Genomic DNA, 21291 nt, shown 5'->3' on the forward strand with positions numbered 1-21291 from the left:
ATATAAAGATATTAGAAGTAACCTCGGAGTTCAATGACCTGTATAAATCGGCCTTCAGCCTCGTGCTTTTATATGGTCATGGAACTCCTCAGTGATTTACAAGCTAATCATTGCTTTTGTGTATTATATATATATATTTTTTTTATTATTATTTATTTATATTTTTTTTTTTCAAAAGAGATCGAACAACACTGGGATATTTTCAAAACAAAAATATATATATTTAGTGAAGCATGTTTTAGCCAATGTAACGTTACGGTCCCCACTGGGCAACTTGGTGAGGTTGGGAAGCGGTGTATATATATATTATTATGTTATGTTCTGCAGTGTATTCTGGTATGAACTCAAAATACAGTACAGGTTTGGGACCTGTTATCCAGAATGCTTGGGACCTTGGGGTTTTCCAGATAATGGATCTTTCCATAATTTGGGTCTCCATACCTTGTCTAGTAGAAAATCATATAAACATTAAATCAGCCCAATAGGCTGGTTTTGCATCCAATAAGGATTAATTATACATGTATGGGATCGTTATCCAGAAACCCGTTATCCCGAAAGTTCCGAATTATGGAAAGGCCATCTCCCATAGACTTCATTATAATCAAATAATCCAAATTTTTAAAAATTATTTCCTTTTTTTCTGTAATAATAAAGCCTTGTACTTGACCCCAACGAAGATATAATTAAGCCTTATTGGAAGCAAAACCAGCCTCTTGGGTTTATTTAATGTTTACATGATTTTCTAGTAAGCTGAGGTATGAAGATTCAACTTACAGAAACACCCGTTATCTGGAAAGCAGGGATGGGCGAATTTGACCCGTTTCGCTTTGCCAAAAATTCGCCGCCGGCGAAATGTCGCAGACGCCCATTAAAGTCTATGGGCGTCAAAAAAAATTTGTCGCGCGGCGAAACTGTTTTTTTTTTTTGACGCACGCTGCCATACGAGTCTATGGGCGACATTTTTTCGGTGAAACGAGGCGAAAAAATTCGCCCATCCCTACTGGAAAGCCCTAGGTCCTGAGGATTCTGGATAATAGGTCCCATACCAATACATTGTGTTAGATCATGTACAAGGTACTGCTTGATTATTACAGAGAAAAAGGAAATAATTTTTAAAAATGTGGAATATTTGGATAAAAATGGAGTCTATGGGAGACAGCCATTCCATATTTCGGAGCTTTCTGGATAACACTTTTCCGGTTAACGGATAACTGTAGTATAATTTATAATCCCTTAGGGCTTGAATAATACAGTATTTGTATCCCCTTGTGCATCAAATGCACATCAAGGGGCTATGTTTCAAAAAAAGGTGCCATTAAAAATGCTTTCACGATATTCTCTGCAACAAAAGATCAGAAATCTGATTTATTTAAAATATTTTTTTTAACATATTTTTTTTAATGTAACTCAGAGCTTTTTATATTTTCTAAAAGTGATCTTTAAAAAAAAAAAAAAAAAAAAAGATGAATACATCTGAAAGACACCAAGGGGCAGATTCATTAAGGGTCGAATTTCGAAGTTAAAAATACTTCGAAATTCGACCCTCGAATTGAAATCCTTCGACTTCAAATATCGAAGTCGAAGGATTCAGCGCTAATCCTTCGATCGATCGATCGAAGGATTTTTCGTTCGATCGAACGATTAAATCCTTCAAATCGAACGATTCGAAGGATTTTAATCCAACGATCGAAGGAAAATCCTTCGATCAAAAAAAGGTTAGCAAACCTATGGGGACCTTCCCCATAGGCTAACATTGACTTCGGTAGGTTTTACCTGCCGAAGTAGGGGGTCGAAGTTTTTTTTAAAGGGAAAGTACTTCGACTATCGAATGGTCGAATAGTCGAACGATTTTTACTTCGATTCGTTCGATTTCGTTCGAATTCGAACGAATTTAACCAATTCGATGGTCGAAGTACCAAAAAAATACTTTGAAATTCGAATTTTTTTCATTCTAATCCTTCACTCGAGCTTAGTGAATCGGCCCCCAACTATTGATATGAGGTGCAGCCAATGCTTAAAGAATATCCAGATTAAAAGGATATTACCAAGAAATTAGGTTTCTGCACAAAGCCTTTTCTTTAGTCACCCAAAGTTGCCTCACTAGGAAACTTCGAGCGACTTCAGAAAGCCGAAACGATCCAGGTGCCACCCCACCGGCGATTTACATTCTACCCGGAAGGCAGTTCGGGGAGATTAGTCACCTGAAGAAGAAACGATTTGTCACTGGACGATTAATCTCCCGAAATAACAGCGTGTGTCTCTGCCCTTAAAGGGAACCAATCATGTCTCATTTGTGCGGTAGTTAACATAGACACTGCTCAATATCATATTCATCGGGGAATGCAACAAAAAGTCAGACGTTTGGCAACATCTATTAACCAATAGCAACTAATCGGATGTGTGTTTTAAACAGCAGAGCAGTAAATGATGGCTGCGGATTGGTTGCTATGGGTTACAGGACAAGTATATTACACTATATTCTGTTTGGTGAGTTGTTGGCAGGGCAGTTGGGGAGGTCTGTGCTGGGGTATTGGGTTGTCAAAAGGATTTGTTCTTCTTTAGGGTCTGGCCACACAGGCAGATTTGGGGAGATTAGTCGCCAAATCTCCTCTTCTTCGCGGCGACTAATCTCCCCGATCTGCCTTCCCCTGCCTTACGCCGGCTAAAATTAAAATTGCCTGGGGGCAGGCACATAGAGTGCTTTGTTTTCCGAAGTCGCACATAATTGCCTCACGAGGAATCTTCAGATGACTTCGGAAAACGAAGCGCTCCGTGTGTCTTTCCCCAGGCAATTTTCATTTTAGCCGGGGGAAGGCAGATCGCCAATCTGCCCGTGTGGCCAGACCCTTAAGGGTAAATATGAATATTAAGGTGTTGCATGGGACAGATAGGATTTATGAACAGTAAATGATCACTACCGCTATCTGTATTTTAATTATATTTCTATGGAGCTAGGCTGGTACCTAGCAGCTTCCTTATCTTACATGCTCTGGGCCCAATTTTATCAAAGTGTGATAAGGATTAGCTCTCCCCCACACTCCCACTGGCATGAATGGATGATAAACAGAGTTAAATGTTATCATCTTCTGACCAAAACAGGCCCCGGTATTAATTAGAGATGAAAATCTCGGAACACTCCAGAAGTGATCAAGGGAAAATGAAATGATGCTGGAGCATAGTTGCTTCTAGCCTCAAGTCTGAGCTCCAACTGCTCCAATCTGCTGATAACCCTGGAACAGCACAAGTGTTTGCATTTCTATAATTCAGAGATGTAGGTAAGGCCTGAAGACACGTTATATATATATATATATATATATATATATATATATATATATGTGAGTATCTGCACTCCAAGGCTCCCTATAGCTTTATTGGTAGGGCTGCTCAGTTATAAAATGTATACAGAAAATATCTTCCAACTGGCACACCCTTTGTGAAAAAATGTTTATCTTTTTATTACATTGAATCCGTGTCCAACTTTCGGTCTGCCTATTTGATGCGTATTTGATGTGTATCATGGTGATAAAACTTGCTATTTATAAGTTTGGATTATCTTCTACACATTTTCTCTAAACATTCAGTGTAAAAGACATTTTTAGACCAGAAGTGTTCTACTGTTTGTCTTAAAGGAGAAGGAAAGGCTAAAATTAAGTAAGCTTTATCAGAAAGGTCTATATAAATATACCAGTAAACCCTCAAAGTAATGCTGCTCAGAGTCCTCTGTCAAAACAAACACTGCATTTTTCCTTCTATTGTGTACACATGGGCTTCTGTATCAGACTTCCTGTTTTCATCTTAAACCTCCAGGGTTAGGGCTTGAGCATGCTCAGTTTGCTCCTCTCTCCCTCTCCCCCTCCTTTTCCCCCCTCCCTGCTGTAATCTGAGCCCAAAGCTAAGAGTGAGCAGGGAGAGACTCAGGCAGGAAGTGATGTCACACCAAGCAAATATGGCAGCTGATATCTTTAAGAAACTGAGAGCTTCTTGAGCTGTTTACTCAGGTATGGTAAAACATTCTGCAGAATAAACATAGTGTTCTAGCTTGTACTATTGTGGTTAATCTATTGGCAATAAGCTGCCTCTGAGCTTTCCTTCTCCTTTAACAGGGGAACTAACTAGACCTGGGCATATTATGTGCCTTGTATTACCTATGGAGGCAAGTATCCCAAAGGACAGCCTACTTTTTTTCATTTCTACAAATGTTAAACTTTCCAGGTGCTGATTGGCCAGAATGTATTACTTGTTTTGCTTCTCTGTAAATCAGCTGTAGCCCCACTACGATGACAATATGCATCAAATAATAATAGTATATACTAATTTATCTCCTCCAGGTTGCTGGCACTTCTGTTGCTGTTAAAGAATTGCATTTCTGTTTGATTGCATCTCTTATATACTCGGAGCTTCTTCAAGGCTCTGCTTATTATATGCAATGTTGTTCGAAGAAGGATAAGTATATTCAATTGTTAAAACATCTGTTAAATGTGCAAAAGTCCATGTTTTTGCATTTGTTATTCCGTTATTGTTAGTGGCATCTGTTTTACTGCCTAGCACTGTCTGTTGCATGTGTGCATGAGGGAGCAGCTTTTCTACACCATCCCCATGCTATGAGTGCACTATAAGACAAGGGCCAGACAAGCAAAGCTCTCATGTGGATCACTTCTTAGCATAAAAATATCCAGAAGAAGTATTAAAAATACAAGACATGATGGGGTAGTGAAAGAAGAAAGGAGGTCAATGTAGCAAGAGGTGATTACTAAGCTGTAAAGGCAAAACTGGAAAAATCAACAATGTACAGCCTGGGGCCCTCCAGCTGCTGTTGATTTAGAACTTTCACTGACAAGCTCAGTTACTAACTTATGAATGCTCCCTGCAGAGTTCATTTTTATGTGGGTACATTTTTAAAACAGCCTGATGCATTTTGTGCAAATAAGCACTTAGTCACAGGTATTACACAAAGTAACAGTAGTCAGTCAGCTCAGCAGTCAGACAGATCAGAAGGAGAGCAGGGGGCTAGGCTTAGGTAACTGTTCCAAACCATTAAAAATCATGAAAAGTCTACATATTTCTTAATTGATGTATATTGCAAAGTTGCTTGAAATTATGTTTACTTTTCAAAAAGCTTAAGTAATGTTTTTGTGGGTTTTCTCTTTAAATAAAAAAAGTCAGAACAAACTAGAATCCACAATGTGACCTTATTTATTAAAAAAAAAAAAAAACATGATTTAATCGGATTGGGGACAAACTCAATAAAATTGAGCCAAAATCTGAATCCTATGATTTTTTCCTGAATCACGATTTTTTTGGCCATCTTTCCGAAAAGCCTACACTTTTCAGATTTTTTACTATTTTGGACTTTTTGGGCTAATTCCAACACAGGCCACAGAAACTTCCAAAAAGGATAAGGAACTTTTCCATTGACTTATATACAACTTCGGCAGGACTGAAATGCTGGATTCAGACTTTTTCCATCCACTGGGTATAATCATTCTCGAAAAATTCTCGTTTAATTTCTCACTAAAAATCCAGATTTTATAGTAAAAATAAACGAGATAAGACTTTAATAAATAACACCCATTATGTTGAGTTCCTATCTCATCCTATCAAATCAAAATGTGTCCATAAAATGTATGGGTGATAACCAGGAGCTGGCAGAATTAAAAAAAATGTCTATTTGCACAAAGACACATTTAGAAAATAAAGAAAGATCCAATTATAATGAAGAAAATGCCTATTTTATTGTGAACTGTTTGAAGCTACACAGAAATAGAGATAACACAGACAACACAATCAGTCAAAAGCACTGCCAAAACTTCTATTGGTTATCACATACATTTCTCCATAGCAACCGCATCTTGTCTAGAATACAAAGCCATGTTCACATGGTAGAGATGAGCAGGTACAAGGCTTTAATTACTGACTTTATTAGGAATATTTAAATTAAAATAAATGTTCATCTGACTCAAGGGTGTTCTCATTAGATGAATGTGTTGTTATTCCTTAAACATCTGGTTGGCAAGCAGTCATGTCAGCCAATTGCCTAAATGCCAACAGGGTTTGTAGACGGAGTCGGATGAATTTGGCAGGCAAAGGGGAGTGTGAGGGATGATACAGATCTCCCAAGCCTTTGATTTAATAACTGTTCACCATGTGGACTAGAGGAAATCTACATAATCATCACGTTTTCAGAAAAATAAATATCCAACGTAATGTCTGATAAAACACTTTGGGCACCAAGAGGCATTGTTGTATGATATCAATATAAATAGGTTTGTTGTGCACCACAGCAGAATATTACAACTTACAACTATTTATTGTAAAGCACTCCCCCTTGGCTCTTTGAATATATGTTAACACTTAGGGGCAGATTTACAAAATTCGAGTGAAGAATTCGAATGTAAAAAACTTCGAATTTCGAAGTATTTTTTGGGTACTTCGACCATCGAATTGGTTAAATTCATTCGAATTCGAACGATTCGAACGATTCGAAGTAAAAATCGTTCGACTATTCGACCATTCGATAATCGAAGTACTGTCTCTTTAAAAAATACTTCGACCACCTACTTCGGTAGATAAAACCTACCGAAGTCAATGTTAGCCTATGGGGAAGGTCCCCATAGGCTTGCCTGTGATTTTTTGATCGAAGGATTTTCCTTCGATCGTTGGATTCAAATCCTTCGAATCTTTCGATTCGATGGATTTAATTGTTCGATCGAACGAAAAATCCTTCGATCGGTCGATCGCAGGATTTGCGCAAAATCGTTCGACTTCGATATTCGAAGTCGAACGATTTTAGTTCCCAGTCAAATATCGAGGGTTAATTAACCCTCGATATTCGACTATTGATGAATCGGCCCCTTAGGGTCAGAGTACACAGGCAGATCCGGGTAGGTTAGTCGCCCGGCGACAAATCTCCTCTTCTTCGAGGCGACTAGTCTCCCCGAACTGTCTCCCCATGCCTTTCCGTTGGCTAAAATGTAAATCGCCGGTTGGATGGCACTCACGAGGAAACTTCGGACGACTTCAGAAAACAAATCGCTCCGAGTGCATTCCTGCCAGCGATTTTCATTCGTAGAAGAGATTTGTCACCGGGCGACTAATCTCTCTCAATCTACCTGTTTGTCTCTGCCCTAAATAAAACTCAAAGCCCTTTATTGATGGAGCAATACCATGTGAAATGGCAAATGAGGAACTGTTGTCTAACAATTTCATGGAGGCTACATACGTTTATCACAAGGCAAATGTAACCACTGTCAGCATTGGATTTGGACAGATGATCTGTGGGCCCACTGGGGAATTGCAATTCTAGGCCACCCTTAATGAACACACCAAAGCCATCCCTCCAGTGATGCCACAGGGTGACTGGTGGTAGGGAAGGGCAGCAAGTCTATCCTGTGGGTGTCAGGGAACATCTAGACCTGTTCCCTCTAGGACTTTCTCCTGTATCTGTGTGGGCCAGTCTAACCCTGAGCACTGCAACTACAGCTAAGCCATCAACTATGCTGAGCAATTTGTTGTTGTGCTGGAGGTCCATGGGTCAAATATGGTCCTTAAAGGGTTTGTTCACCTTCAAACACTTTTTTTCAATTCAGTTGATTTCAATTAGTTCACCAGAAATTAAGACTTTTCCCAAATACTTTCTATTTTCTATGTGTTTTTCTAATATTTTCACCTTCCAAAGCAGCTCTGGGGGAGGGGAGGTCCCCGACACTTTAACTGTCTTAAATGGATACATTTAGTTGATACATTTGTTATATTAAAGGTGGCCATAAACGATAAGATCCACTCGTTTGGCGAGGGTTGTCAAACAAGCGGATCTTTCTCCCGATGCCCACTAACGACAGGGCGAATGTTCAGCCCTAGGGTCGAATGATCAGATTACAACAAAGAGATTGCTGAAAAAAAATAAACCTGCCCGATGGATATCTGGCTTATTTTTGGCCTGATATCGATCAGGGAGACCCGTCGGAATAAACAGATAAACTGCCGAATTGGTCTAAAGGACAGATATCGGCAGCTTTAATCTGCCCGTGTATGGCCACCTTTAGCCCTGCTGAGCAGAATCCCTGAGTTTCATTAAAGGCTGCTGACGAATGTATCAACTAATTGTATCAACTAAATGTTACAAATTGTAAGAGTTCAGAATCGGCTCCTGGATCAACGAGCTGACAGACTGAAACACCATTGACACAAACATTCAACTTTTAACGTACATTTTGGGAAAACGGTAATAAATATAAGATGGAAAGTAATTGAAAAAAGTATTTGTTTATGATAAACAATCTGAAAACAACTGAACTGAAAAAAAAAGTATTTGGAAGGTGATCAATAGGGATGGGCGAATTTTTTTGCCTTGTTTCGCCGCAGAAATGATGCCCATAGACTCGTATGACATTGTGTCAAAGAAAAAAAGACGCGTGTTCGGGAAATTTTGGCGAAACGGGTCAAATTCACCTATCCCTAGTGATCAACCCCTTTAACTGGTTATGGACTCCACAGGCTGTTGTGTATAACATTATTATTTTGACATAACGTGGCACTTGACCATTGTAGCAGTGGCGTAACTACCGGGGGAGCAGGGGGTGCGATTGGGCCAGGGCCCGCACCCCCTCAGGGCCCCCCCGGCAGCTCGCGCCACTGTTCTAATGCGGCCGCTTCTGGCCGTACGGAGGGGGCGGGCCCCGGCTTCACGTCCCGCGCCAGGGCCCGCCCCCCTCTAGTTACGTCGCTGCATTGTAGTCATGTTTGTCAACTAACTGGGCCTCTACATGGAAAGTGTTGGAAAGCATGGATCAGTATAATTGGATCTAATAACATCCATGTTGCCAGTCACCTACTGGGTAATCTTAGAACAATAAGATCCTTGGACCAGATACCAATGGGAGGTGTGGCACCACCACTACTGAGCCAGCTGAAGAACCTGCAAATCGTTGTGATGAATTCATCATATATGATCCAACTACAATGATTTTAATCACTCAAAATGATTGCTTGGGGCCAATTCTTTTGTGAAACAACTGAATTGTTCAGCCACATTCAAACAAACATAGTCAGTTTAAAAACACTTGATGCCACGGGAAATTTGCTGGTATGCAATACAGGGCCACAGTACCATATTAGTGCAGTGAATATCCTTTCTATTTATAAGGGCACTGTATTAAAACTTCTTCTCCTCCAATCAGTGTAAGCAATGCAAATGAACGTGGAGCATGATGGGTAAAATGATCAGCCTCTAGCTCTCAGCTATGGCCAAGAGAAAAATAAGCAATCTCATTTTCGCCCAGCGACTGATATTCAGGATCATTATCATTTGGCTTAGCAGCTTTCATCTAAATAAAACTCCTTTCACCGCCACATGGGCAAACACATTAATGTGTATGTTTATGCTTATTGTATTTATCCACCATAGAACCCTTCCGTACATGTACACAACTGAAAACCATCACTGAAATGATAATGTAATGGGGTTTTAACACTGACGAATGCGTTGGGACAGTGTTTGTGTCTAGAAAGCCTAATGACCCAGTGCTTTGATTGTTACCGAGAACAGAGAAAAAGCTGATTTACTAGATCAATAAATGGCAACAATTTAGCACAATAACGGAAATTTTAAAGCCAACACAAATGCCAGCACTCTTGAAGTCAAACCATTGTGTATTGATATGGGCTATTAAATGTCTGAACTCAAATAATGCGCAATAAATCATAACAAATTATAATTACGATTTTAAGTGTTTGATGGGAAGGTGCAATTCAAGTGAAAATGCACAACGCTGGAGCCAGTCAGGCAGTTATTGAGAACTGCTGGGGAACTACAATTCCCACACTTTCACATGTTCGTAGCAGTAGTAATAGTGTAGTTCTGCAACAGCTGGGAATATTGCCTAAGTATGCTTATGCTTCCAAGAAGAAATGGATATGAATCAAATGAAAGAAGCAGAACAATGGCGTTTTAATGAAATAATATTGTTACAAATAGATAAACTTGTATCTTTGCAGCCAATTTATCCTGCGCTGTAAAACAACACAGGTGGTGTTGCCCATAGCAACCAATCAGATCTTTGCTTTTGTTTTCTAACTTGTAGGTGACTGTTGAAATGCAATTGCTGATTGGCTGCTATGGGCAATGTCGCCTGTGTTGTTTTACACAAAGGGGGTTATGTAATAAATGGCACTAAGTTTACCCAGGGGCAGAAACCCATAGCAACCAATCAGCAGGTAGAATTTACCAGCCACCTGTTTAAATGCAAGCATTTTATTGGTTGCCATGGGTTACTGCTCCTGGGCAAACTTAGGGGTAAATTTATCAAAGAGTTAAGTTCCGCCACTAGAGTGAAATTCCTCAGCTCTCAATTCATTTCTATGGGATTTTGAAAGGCGTATTTATCAATGGGTGAAGTGAAAGTTCACCCTTTGATAAATACGCCTATAAAAATCCCATAGAAATGAATGGAGAGTGGCGGAATTTCACTCTAGTGGCGGAACTTCACCCTTTGATAAATATACCCCTTAGAGCCTTATATTACATATGGGGGAATATGTTACACAGCACCATAAAAAGGCCCTATGTATACACTCAACAGCAATTCTCTACAGGTGTTCAGCCTCATTAGCACTCACTGAAGGGAATACACCATTGGTTTGCTCAATTATATCCCTATTCTGGCGAGGTATCGCCTGGGAGCACTGGACTGCTCAGTTAGCTACCCTGTATTACATAGGATTAGTAGTGAGATGGAGCTAATGTAAAGTTATGTGAACATCTTCAACATAAGTGTACATTGTGTTATAGTAACATTAAAAAGTGGCAGTGGCCATAAAGTTCTTCCAGCTGAGCTCACTATTAACATTAGTAAAAGAGAGTAAACATCGAAAAAGAAAATAAGAAAGCAGTACCACATTGGAGGCTCTATCTTCTAAGAACAGTGGCTCCATTACCATTGCTCCAGGCCCAAGTGCAAGTAGCAATTGCACCTGGGGAATTGGTTCATGCAGGTTGCACTTTCCATTCCAGGGGGTATATTTATCAAAGAGTGAAGTTAATAGTGAAGTTCCGCCACTAGAGTGAAATTCCGCAGCTCTTCATTCATTTTTATGGGATTTTTATAGGCATATTTATCAAAGAGTGAACTTTCACTTTCACCCATTGATAAATACACCTTTCAAAATCCCATAGAAATGAATGGAGAGCTGCGGAATTTCACTCTAGTGGCGGAACTTCACTCTTTGATAAATTTACCCCCAGGAGTGCAAAGTGTTGTACTTCAGGGTGCAAACCAATCTGCAAAGTGCACAAAAGAGAGCGTATTTGGCACTGCGTCCCATATAAGTGTATTTTTCTCCAATTGCATGCCAGTTAAAGAGATGTTCTTCATGTTTTCCTTCTGCTATTGTTCAAAAAAAAAACACCCAGAATTCCTTTGCAGCGCTCATGAAAGGGATAATCACGACAACTACACAAATATGTATTGGAGCAAACACTGGCCTCATACAAAAGGGCTAATTCACTGCGCACCTCTGTGTTTCCTTTTACTAATTCCCATTTGAGCAATAATAACAACATGCGCACTTTATCATTTCACTGCTCTTATGCGCACTCTGTTGCTAAAAAGGCGCTCTCTGGATTTTATGTTAGTAGTAAAATAATGAATATGTCTGATATATAATTGCAAGTACTTTCAGAAATGAAAGGGTTTTTATAATCACAAGTTTGATTTCATCAGCATGATGGGGCCCCGCCATATTGCGCATTAAATAGGCAGCACAGAGGCTGCAAAGTGAATGGTACCCTGGATAGTGCACTTAGAATACACAATTTGGACTAACATCCAATTATCCCCAAAGCTAGCGGTTATGTGTCCATTGTGATTCTGTTTCTGGACTTTTTTAAGCAAATCGTCACATATGAGAAGTAATGCTGAAAACAGAGAGCCTTAAACACAGTGGCAATAAATGCCAAATCAATTTGCAGCACACAATAAAGACATTTACAGTTTACAATAAGCAATGCACTGTTTTAGTACCCCAGAAAGCAAAACCTTATGATATATTGCTCAACTGAATGGAAAATGCAGATATGCTATTAAAAAAAAAAAGGGGGTCTGGCTGGAGGATGATGGTTAATTTCTACTGGGACCATCTCAACCTTATGTGCAAGTGTTTTGAAAATCTCACATGATGTGGCCATGTGTTAAAAATTACAGCCAGTTAAGTCCTCTGCTAAGAAAAATATGTGGGTAATTTATGAAATGCGCTTCGTGATGGAGATTTCTTAAGTAAAACCAGATTCTACAAACAAATTCATTTTTGAAACATGAACTTTGAGAAAGGAACGGTTCCAAGCACATCTGGAGAGCAGGAGCATTGGAAGGGTGGTCTGACTTAATGCCAGGGCATCTTCTAAAGAAAGATTATTATTGCTGGCCAATGTTGACTGATAACTGACTGTCCTTTTATGGAAACAGACTCAAATTAAGCCACAGGCAATAGAGACGTGTTTTGTTGGCCAACATCTGTTTCTTGATATTACTGGGCTTTTTCCTCTTCTTTAATATGGGGCTATGTGAATAAACATTACTCAGTGGTTTAGCAGACATTTTTCTTCTACAGTAAAAATTAAACCAGCAGTACAATTTAAATTATATCAATTTGGATAAGAGGCTTACAGAACAAAGGATACCTGGAGACATCCATAACACTAGTTTTATAGTTTTATAGTAAGACTGATGATGCAGACAATACATACTATTGTGCTTCTAGTAAACATGACTTAAAACAAGGAGCCCCCTAAAAGAATATTGTGTTGGGTGTTGCTCCACCAAAATTTACTTGTAACACCTTTACTTTAAAGGAGAAGGAAAGGTTAAAACTAAGTAAGCCTTATCAGAAAGGTCCATCTAAATATACCAGTAAACCCCCAAAGTAATGCTGCTCTGAGTCCCCTGTCAAAAGAAACACAGCATTTCTTTCCTTCTATTGTGTACACATGGGCTTCTGTATCAGACTTCCTGCCTTAAGCTTAAACCTCATTGCCCTGGGCATGAGCATGCTCAGTTTGCTCCTCTTCCCCTGCCCCCTCCCTTTTCTACTGTAATCTGAGCCCAGAGCAGGGAGAGACTCAGGCAGGAAGTGATGTCACACCACATTAATACTGCAGCTCCTATACTAAACAAACAGAGAGCTTCTAGAGCTTTTTACTCAGGTATGGTAAAACATTCTACAGAATAAATATAGCATTCTAGCTTGCACTATTGCGGCTAATCTATTGGCAATAAAATGCCTCCGTAGCTTTCCTTCTCCTTTAAGATAACCCTACACTCAAAAAAGATCCTTTCGTTTAGTGAGGACAACAGATAAACAGATGCCCGATTTAACCACCCTCTTCTAGGCCAAGGCTGGATGATCCAATCATTTGGCTCCCAAGACAATTATTTCATTATTAGGTGGGCCTGGAGAGGACCACATTAACAGCCCAATAAGGCCCACTTCCAAAGGGATTTTAAAGAATATGGTCTGTGTGTAGGCCCCTTACAGATGTAAATAAGCTGCCGACTTGATCAGAAGCGCCAGATAGGCAGCTTACATGTATATCAGCCAATGTACTTTAGACTGTCTGTGTAATTATCTAACCCAGTGATCAGCAACATGTTGCTCTCCAACCCCTGGGATGTTGCTCCCAGTGACCTCAAAGTAGGTGCTTATTTTTGAATTCCAGGCTTGGAGGCAAGTTTTGGTTGAATAATAACCAGGTGTACTACCAAACAGAGTCTCAATGTAGGTTGACAATCCACATAGGGGCTACCAAATGGCCAATCACAGCACTTATTTGGCACCCTAAGAACATTTTTCATTCTAGTGTTGCTGCCCAAATCCTTTAACTTCTCGATGTTGCTCACAGGTTCAAAAGGTTGGGGATCCCTGACCTGATCTAACCTCATAAGTCTGAGGCACTGAATGAAACATCAATGCATGTCAGTTCACATAAAAATACCTCAACTTAGTCAGTCATCAGTCACAAAAGCATCAAACTTGCCTTAATGGAATACTGAACTCTAACAAATCTCTGGTAAATTGCACTTAACACAAGGGTACATCTATTATAGATGTTGGTTTCATGGTCACCTTGAATGGCCAATGATATCAAACTGACCATACCTACAAGAAAATACAACCCTTAGCATCTAGGTCACATCACCTCTTCCCTTAAGCAAAATGAGTTAGAACAGGGTCTTGAACAAGATAATGAATATTGAACAAAAGTAGAAACTGCAAGATAAAGAAAGCAACAAAATAATGTTAGACAGGTTTGCCTTGGGGGTTATGCCCAAAAGGTGCTGATGTTTATCCTTGATATTTACTAGGTAATGATACTTAGCTGAAATGTATTATTACTGTAATATCTATGTCGCAGCTTCCACATATGTATAAATGCAAATTGCCGTTCTTTCTTTGCACACAATATATACAGTATCCTCATACCTTACTGGTCTAAATGGAAAGAGCCTGAAGATAAAAAAACTAAAAATAAAGTTGTAATTGCCTCTAAATGACTGTCGAAAGTATTGTTCATTCAAGGATTGTTTTGCTTTTTCCTTTCAGTTACTGCACAGTCCATCAGCACACGCCAATAAACTCACTCCAGCCGAAACATTGAAAACATCTTTCAGATCACCCCACAAACTGTCCCACATGGTCCCACAGTTCACCAGAGGGATATTTCCCAGCACTTGTTTTATTAGTATGGGATGTTTAAGGGTATTCTTATAAATGGATGAAAGTGGTGAGAGTTCACAATTTCCTAAATATGCTTTTAAAAGTCCCATGCAAGTGAATCAAGAGCTATGAAACTTCCCTCTGACTTTCTGGGTGGGCTATATTTCACCCTGTAATGCATATGCCACAGAGCTACTGCAAATAAGAACAGCACTGTACTGCACTGAAATTATCTGGCATACTGGGACCTCACATTTTCAGAATGATGACCAGGCCTTCAAAGTTATCCACAGCTGTTCCCAGCCTTTTTATCTGGTTAAGCAATCTTTTGAGTGTCACTGACACTGCACATGCTCAGTGGTCTCTGAGCTGCTGTAAATGTGGAAATATTTAACAAAATAGCAGTTAAGCTGGCCATACACGGCCATACATCGACAAACGAGTGGATATGCCTCCATTGAGGTGGGCGATATCGGGCTAATCCGATAGTGGACCCTAGGGCCCAACGGTCAGATCATAATGCTGCCAATACGGGCAGTTGGATTGCAAGTCTGCATCTACGAATAGATGCAGCCGCAATCTGACGGGATTTTTAACCCTGCCCGATCGACATCTGGCCGACTTTCGGTCAGATATCGTTCAGTGAAGCCCATTGGAGGGTCCCATGCCGGGACCGATAAGCTGCAGACTCGGTCTGCCGGCAGCTTTTATCTGCCCGTGTATGGCCACCTTAAGTGAGGTTATATTATCCATAAAGGCTGCTGCTACATGACTGATTATCAATTCTGATGCAGAATGCATTTGCTGCTATGTAATGTTAATCTGAATTAATTTCCAATCATACTCGAATGTTGTATTGACTGATAGTCCCTAAACTCAGTTATCTAACAACTGCCCAGAGTGGAAATAACAAGAAAGAAATTGGGCTCTGTTTGGCGAATCTGCATGGATCTTAACTGCTAAAAGGTTGTGTTGGCTTTGTGCTGCAACAAAAGTCCAAAGGTGGAGACTTTCCAGCCTACTTCTTTGGGAGCCTGATTTCTCCTTTAAGAAAGGCTAAAACTGAACACTAAGCCAGTAACTTTTCTCATACATGCCAGGGGAAAGAAAGAAGCAATAAGGAAATAATAACAAATTCCTAAATCCATGTTTCCATCAGACAAATACAAATGGAAATGGAAAATATTTACTGCACAACCTTTTCTCGCAGCAAAACAGGAAGTGCGTAGAAATCAGTGGTGCAGCGGACAAATAATTCCCCCAATCCCTGCACATAGTCAAAGTACTTTCCCATATGGGAACCATGTACAAATGTTGCAAAACACTGGTCTTCTATTTCCTCTAGGCTGCCTGATATTGTTTACTCCACTCAAGCACACTTGGACATGGCTGATCATTTAAAGAAAATGACATTGAATAAATGAAATTCAATGTGCTGTGAACAGATTGGGAGACAGTTCAACCTACAAAAATAGGGAAAAAAAACTACAGATGGGTGTCAAAAATAGCCAAGTGTCAGATTTTCTCAAGTATCTGTATTCTGGCACATGCTCCTAGTCACAGCTGTTAATGCATTCTCCGTTTCCAAGTGCTGCTTGGCACTCACAACACACATTTGCAAACACGGGTGCTTGCTACTACTTTTAGAGAAAGGCAGTAATAATTTAAGCTTGTTTAACTAGGAATGTGGTGTAAATACCGTTGACAGTTTCAATGAGCATTATTTATTTATTTTTTTATTGGTATCGCTAATTTTGCCCTTGTGAAGAGAAGAGGCAGCTCCATGTAGCCGGCACTCCTAGGTCCTCAGTCTGATTAATTCATATTTTAACTCTATTAGCTTGACTTTTTCAAAGCATTTCCCAAGTATAAACACCACGCGTTTACATCATAAGCTCTTGATTGTAAAGCTGTATTCTGCGCCCCCATGGAACGGAAGGCTGATTTTCTTTTTTTTCTTGTTAATTTTCTTTGCATTATTATTGTCAACATCAACACCATCAATCTGTCTGATACAACATGCATTATATACTGATTTCTAATAATAAAAGGAAAAGCAATATAAGCAGCAAATAAGAAATAAAGGATATTAATGCAGGAATTTCCCAAAATGTGTACAATTATATATATATATATATATATATATATATATATATATATATATATATATATATATATATATGTGTGTCTAGTTCTGCCATAGCTTGGAAACTTATTTAAATAATAAAAACAGGACAAAATAGAAAGGTAAAATACAAATGCAAATAGGGAATGTATCACTCTTGCTATATATTACTGCTCATAAATTCACGCCTTAACGACACATAAGGCACTTACCATACTCTAAAACTAATGTAGCAAACTGACCTCTGACCTGCGATCGCCTTTATTTATCCAGATCATCCAGAAGCCCTTAAAGCCCTTTGACGAAGCCAAAAGAGGCTCTTGCTCCCTTGACACCAAAGCAGCTTCAGAAGCCTCAAGCATTCCAGCCCGGCTCTGTGACCACAGAACAACCCTATTAAAAAACATTCTCCAAACAACTGGCAATACCTTCACAGAAATGTGACCACAGCAAGCTGACAGTCAGACGCTGTTTCAAAACACCATCTGTGAGGTGCACTGTCTCTGAGATGGAGAAACAGCATGGCCTACCTAAATAAAGCAAAATCCACCAATGCCTACCCACGGCAGGGATTTCTCTATGCTTCACCCCCCTCCCCGTCTCGCTCAGCTTGTTCGCCCCATTCAGGACTATGCAAAGCATAACCAGTGATGGTATTAGAGCAGTTGAGAAAAGGGGATTTGCCAAAAATATATATCGATATAAATATAAAGGACACGTATATTATTAACCACCTTCCCATTCAAGCAGTGGCCCCAGCCTTCCTGCATTCTCAGGGTCCCTACTCTGCAACCTTCACATTCTTCTTAACTTAAAAACCCAGGCAGAAAAAAAAAAAAAAAAGTTCATCTTCTTTTTCATTGGGTTTCCTAGAATAATTCCAGATGTGTTTTCACTGGCAGCCAATCTCCTATTGGGGACTGGAGCCACGTCCAAAATTAATATTTTCTTCTGCATATTTGACCGGAAAAAAAAAAAAGAAAAGAAAAATTTCCCATCCACAGTAAGAAGTGGAGCTGGTTCTGCAGAGATTTTGAAGCTGAACATGAATTCACACTACGGTAATATATATATATATTTCGTTAGCTACACTGTATAGCACACAAAAAAAGCATATTTAAAGTGTTGCATACACAAGTCATCACTATTTCAGATTATTTTACAGAACGATTACCCCCTCCCAAGCTCAGTTCTGCTATTCCACTTATCTGCAGCTATCTCAGCCTCCCACTGCACATCCAGAGACAAACAATCTGGTGACACAGCCCCATGAAGAAGGCATTCAGACTTACCAGGCATTCTAGACAGATATAAATCACTGGGCAGAGCTGCCTCCCAGTCTACAGGAGCCTGCTGGAATGGGTTAGTGGGCTAGTAGTAGTGCTGCTCAGGATTGGGAGGCTAGCCATGAGGGTTGCCGTTGCTGCTGCTGCAGGCTGGATGCACAGACAGATGGAGAGCTGACACTCCGTGTTGCACTTGGAGCAGAAATGTGAATGCTGACAGGAGCACATGTGGCCTTGAACCCAGCCCTGTCTCTTCAGGCAGAACAATGACAAGGATGTGTGTGTTTGCGTGTGCAAATTATCCACAACCCCTAGGTTTCTCCTGCTGACTGCCTCCCTCTCTCCCACTCTCTCTCTACTGATTCATGGCACACAGACAAGGCAGATAGGACGACCTGCTTACAATTCAATGATTCAGCTATTTACCCAGAAAAATCAATGAGCCCCTTTCTGCAGAGTCCCTGGTGCTATTTACATTACCGTATTCGCTCGGTGCTATTGCCTTCTACTTTTCCCTACCATTTCCATTTCCTACAAAAAAAGAAATGGATTGGCAGTTTAGCTCCATGAACAAAAGTATCCAAAGCCTTCCCATTGAATTGCACGTAAATAAATATAAAAAAAAAAGCAGACTGAGTACAGGAGATTTATTGCAATTCGGCCCCCCTGGAAATGTTGGATTGATATGCTCCAAACATTTACAGCTCTCTATTCTGCCTTAGCATGCTGATCCATAGGACATGAAAACAAAATATTCCCTGCCATGTTCTTTCAAAGCTTAACAATCATGTCCTCCTGCTTGCGAATTTCATACACCCTTTAAATGTTTATCCTTCCAGTGGAAAGAAACACATGCCTGACTGAGGTTCAATGCACTCTTCCCTAATAAGCTTTAATGGACACCATGATACATAAAACGGCGTGCCTTTGTTACGGTGCTTTATCTAAGGCTGGCTATTTTCCTCTCAGCGGTGCCTCTTTAGTCCTTTGTATAAGATCCTTACCTCATAGGAGAAACATACGCCTGACAAGCTTGTCCTATGTGGCACACTCAGGTTTCTTACACAAAAACGCCAAAGCTTCGGGGAAAATAGCTGCTGTTTAAAAGTCTCTCTTTGAACATAACCCTTGGAGAACCTTTCTGCTGTCTCTGTAGAACATCTTTGCAGCACATGAGGAGCAGCACACACACTGGCTTCCTTTAAAGTACCTTCCCCAGTATATGTTTCAGTGAAGGAAAGCTGAAGCAATTATTCTATTCCAGATCTTCAGGAAGCCCCTTCTTTGCATGGTTACAGCAGAGCCTAGACGAGCAGTTGGCTGAATCCTTAACTCTTGCGCAGCCATCTGATCCCCTCTCCCTCTATACATCCATTCCTTGCCTTAAATGAAGCCACATTTACATGTTGCTGATGGCAAATTCAAGACGGCTAATGAGATGTATGTGTATAATGTGACCAAAAAAGTCCCCTCCTCCCTCCGTGTCTTCCGTCTGCGTTTATAAGGAAGAGGCATCTGTGCTTCCAATACACAACCAGGCACCTTTGAAGCACACTGCTGAGATATGGACCTTCTAATAAACATTATTGCCTAAAGCCTTTGCAGCCTTCGCTGATAATTAATCAGGTCAATGGGGCACAAAACCTCTTGGAACTGTTCATTTGTCATACTTAAATAAACACTACATATAAAAATCCCCTTTACTATAGAGTCTATGGTCTAAAGCTGACTGTGGTGAAGTCAACCCTAGGAGCACCGTGCACACCCATCAGTCCAATGCATTTCTCAACCAATGAAATCTTCTAAGCATCAGATATTGGTCATGAAATTGACATTTTGCCCCCCAAACACAGGCCAAAAAATCTGCTGACAGAGTCAGAAGTTGGAAGTGACGTTGGCCATGTATGGCTAGCTTTAGGCAGGAAAGTTCCTTTATCCTGGACCCACACCATTATAGAACAGGACCAGTGAGATCTCCAGTGCAAGACAATGGTCTGAGCTTGGTAGCCATAGACGTGCAGATTTACCTTTATATCGGATCGAACGATCTTTCGTGCCATCTCCAGACCTGCCACTAACCATACAGATCAAATAAAGTAGTAAAAGAACAGCTCAGACAATGTTCTGCCCCTGACAGCAATCGTACGAAAGTTATGTCCGACAAAAGCTGGTCACAGTCTCCCACTGATATCGTCAGATTGGCAATACATGCAGAGATATTATCTGTAGCTGACAAAGATTTTCTAACCTGTCCGATCGTCTAAACGACCAATCACCATGGCTCGAAAAATGTCGCGACACTCCACACAGGGCCCAAAAACCGAATTAATCGAAGATTAGTAAGGTCAAATCTTTGCGTCTATGGAAAGTGTAGTCTAAAAGTCTACCACCCAGCCGTATGGCTTCTGGACTCATTCTGCACCATGGTTGAACTGCAACTTACATTAGCCCACTGTTTTAATCACTGACCAACTCCTGTGGCCGACTTTCAATTATATTACTGTCAATAAATCCAAGATTTAACATTTTAGAAGAAATATTTATATATTATAATTTATTTTATTATATTTATTACTCCCACTGCCCCATCCCTATATAAATTCAACACACTCTAGAGATCTCTAGAATATATTGGGTCTTTCTAAATCCCTCGTCCTAAAAAAAAACAATAGCTGGCAGACACATGGCAGGGAGCACCCCACAGGCATTCAGCAATAAGTTACCAAAAATAAATTCCCCTTTCCCATGCCAAGCAATTATGCATGTTTGTGTGTGTGTTTAAAAAAAAAAAAGGCTTTTAAAGTTGTTATCTGACTGCAGTAATTGCCACTTTAAATTGATGCACGTCAACAGAAGCCAGATCCCTGGAGATTGTCACCTTACAGGCGAGCGTGGCAGGGTTCTGACAGAATTCCGGTGCATCTGAGAATACTCCAGTGTTTTTCCCAAGCAATGAAGCAAACAGCTGCAAGCTCCCACTTTCTTTCTCTCCTTCTTCTCATGATTTCATTCAACCCCACACGTCAGCCCCTGCTCAATACACATTCCTAGCTACAACTAGATATATATTTTACATGGAATCTGCGTTATTTAAAAACCCCTCTGCGGGTGCAAAGCCAGTGCCCGAGATAATAAAGAGAATTAAACACAATGCCGGGCCTGCGTTAAACATTA

The 21291-nt window shown here is 40.2% G+C and overlaps 1 protein-coding gene across 4 annotated transcripts in view; it reads right to left on the bottom strand.

Annotated features, from left to right (window-relative positions):
• Positions 1-21291, bottom strand: part of LOC108695382 (protein CBFA2T1) — a 115836-nt gene that overhangs the window by 59360 nt on the left and 35185 nt on the right. Inside the window, exon 1 of one of the 4 annotated variants that reach the window (XM_041567939.1) lies at positions 19122-19586. The exons of 2 other annotated variants lie outside the window; for them this stretch is intronic. Coding sequence is in view for 1 of the 2 variants with exons in the window: in XM_041567938.1 (XP_041423872.1) it covers positions 18124-18130 (7 nt within the window). In the remaining variant the exon portion in view is untranslated. Of the gene's footprint in view, positions 1-18123; positions 18443-19121; positions 19587-21291 lie in introns of those variants that run through there. One more of the 4 variants, XM_041567938.1, reaches the window with a different exon arrangement.

The sequence above is a fragment of the Xenopus laevis genome, chromosome 6S, assembly GCF_017654675.1.
Source record: "Xenopus laevis strain J_2021 chromosome 6S, Xenopus_laevis_v10.1, whole genome shotgun sequence".
Taxonomy (NCBI): Eukaryota; Metazoa; Chordata; class Amphibia; order Anura; family Pipidae; genus Xenopus; species Xenopus laevis.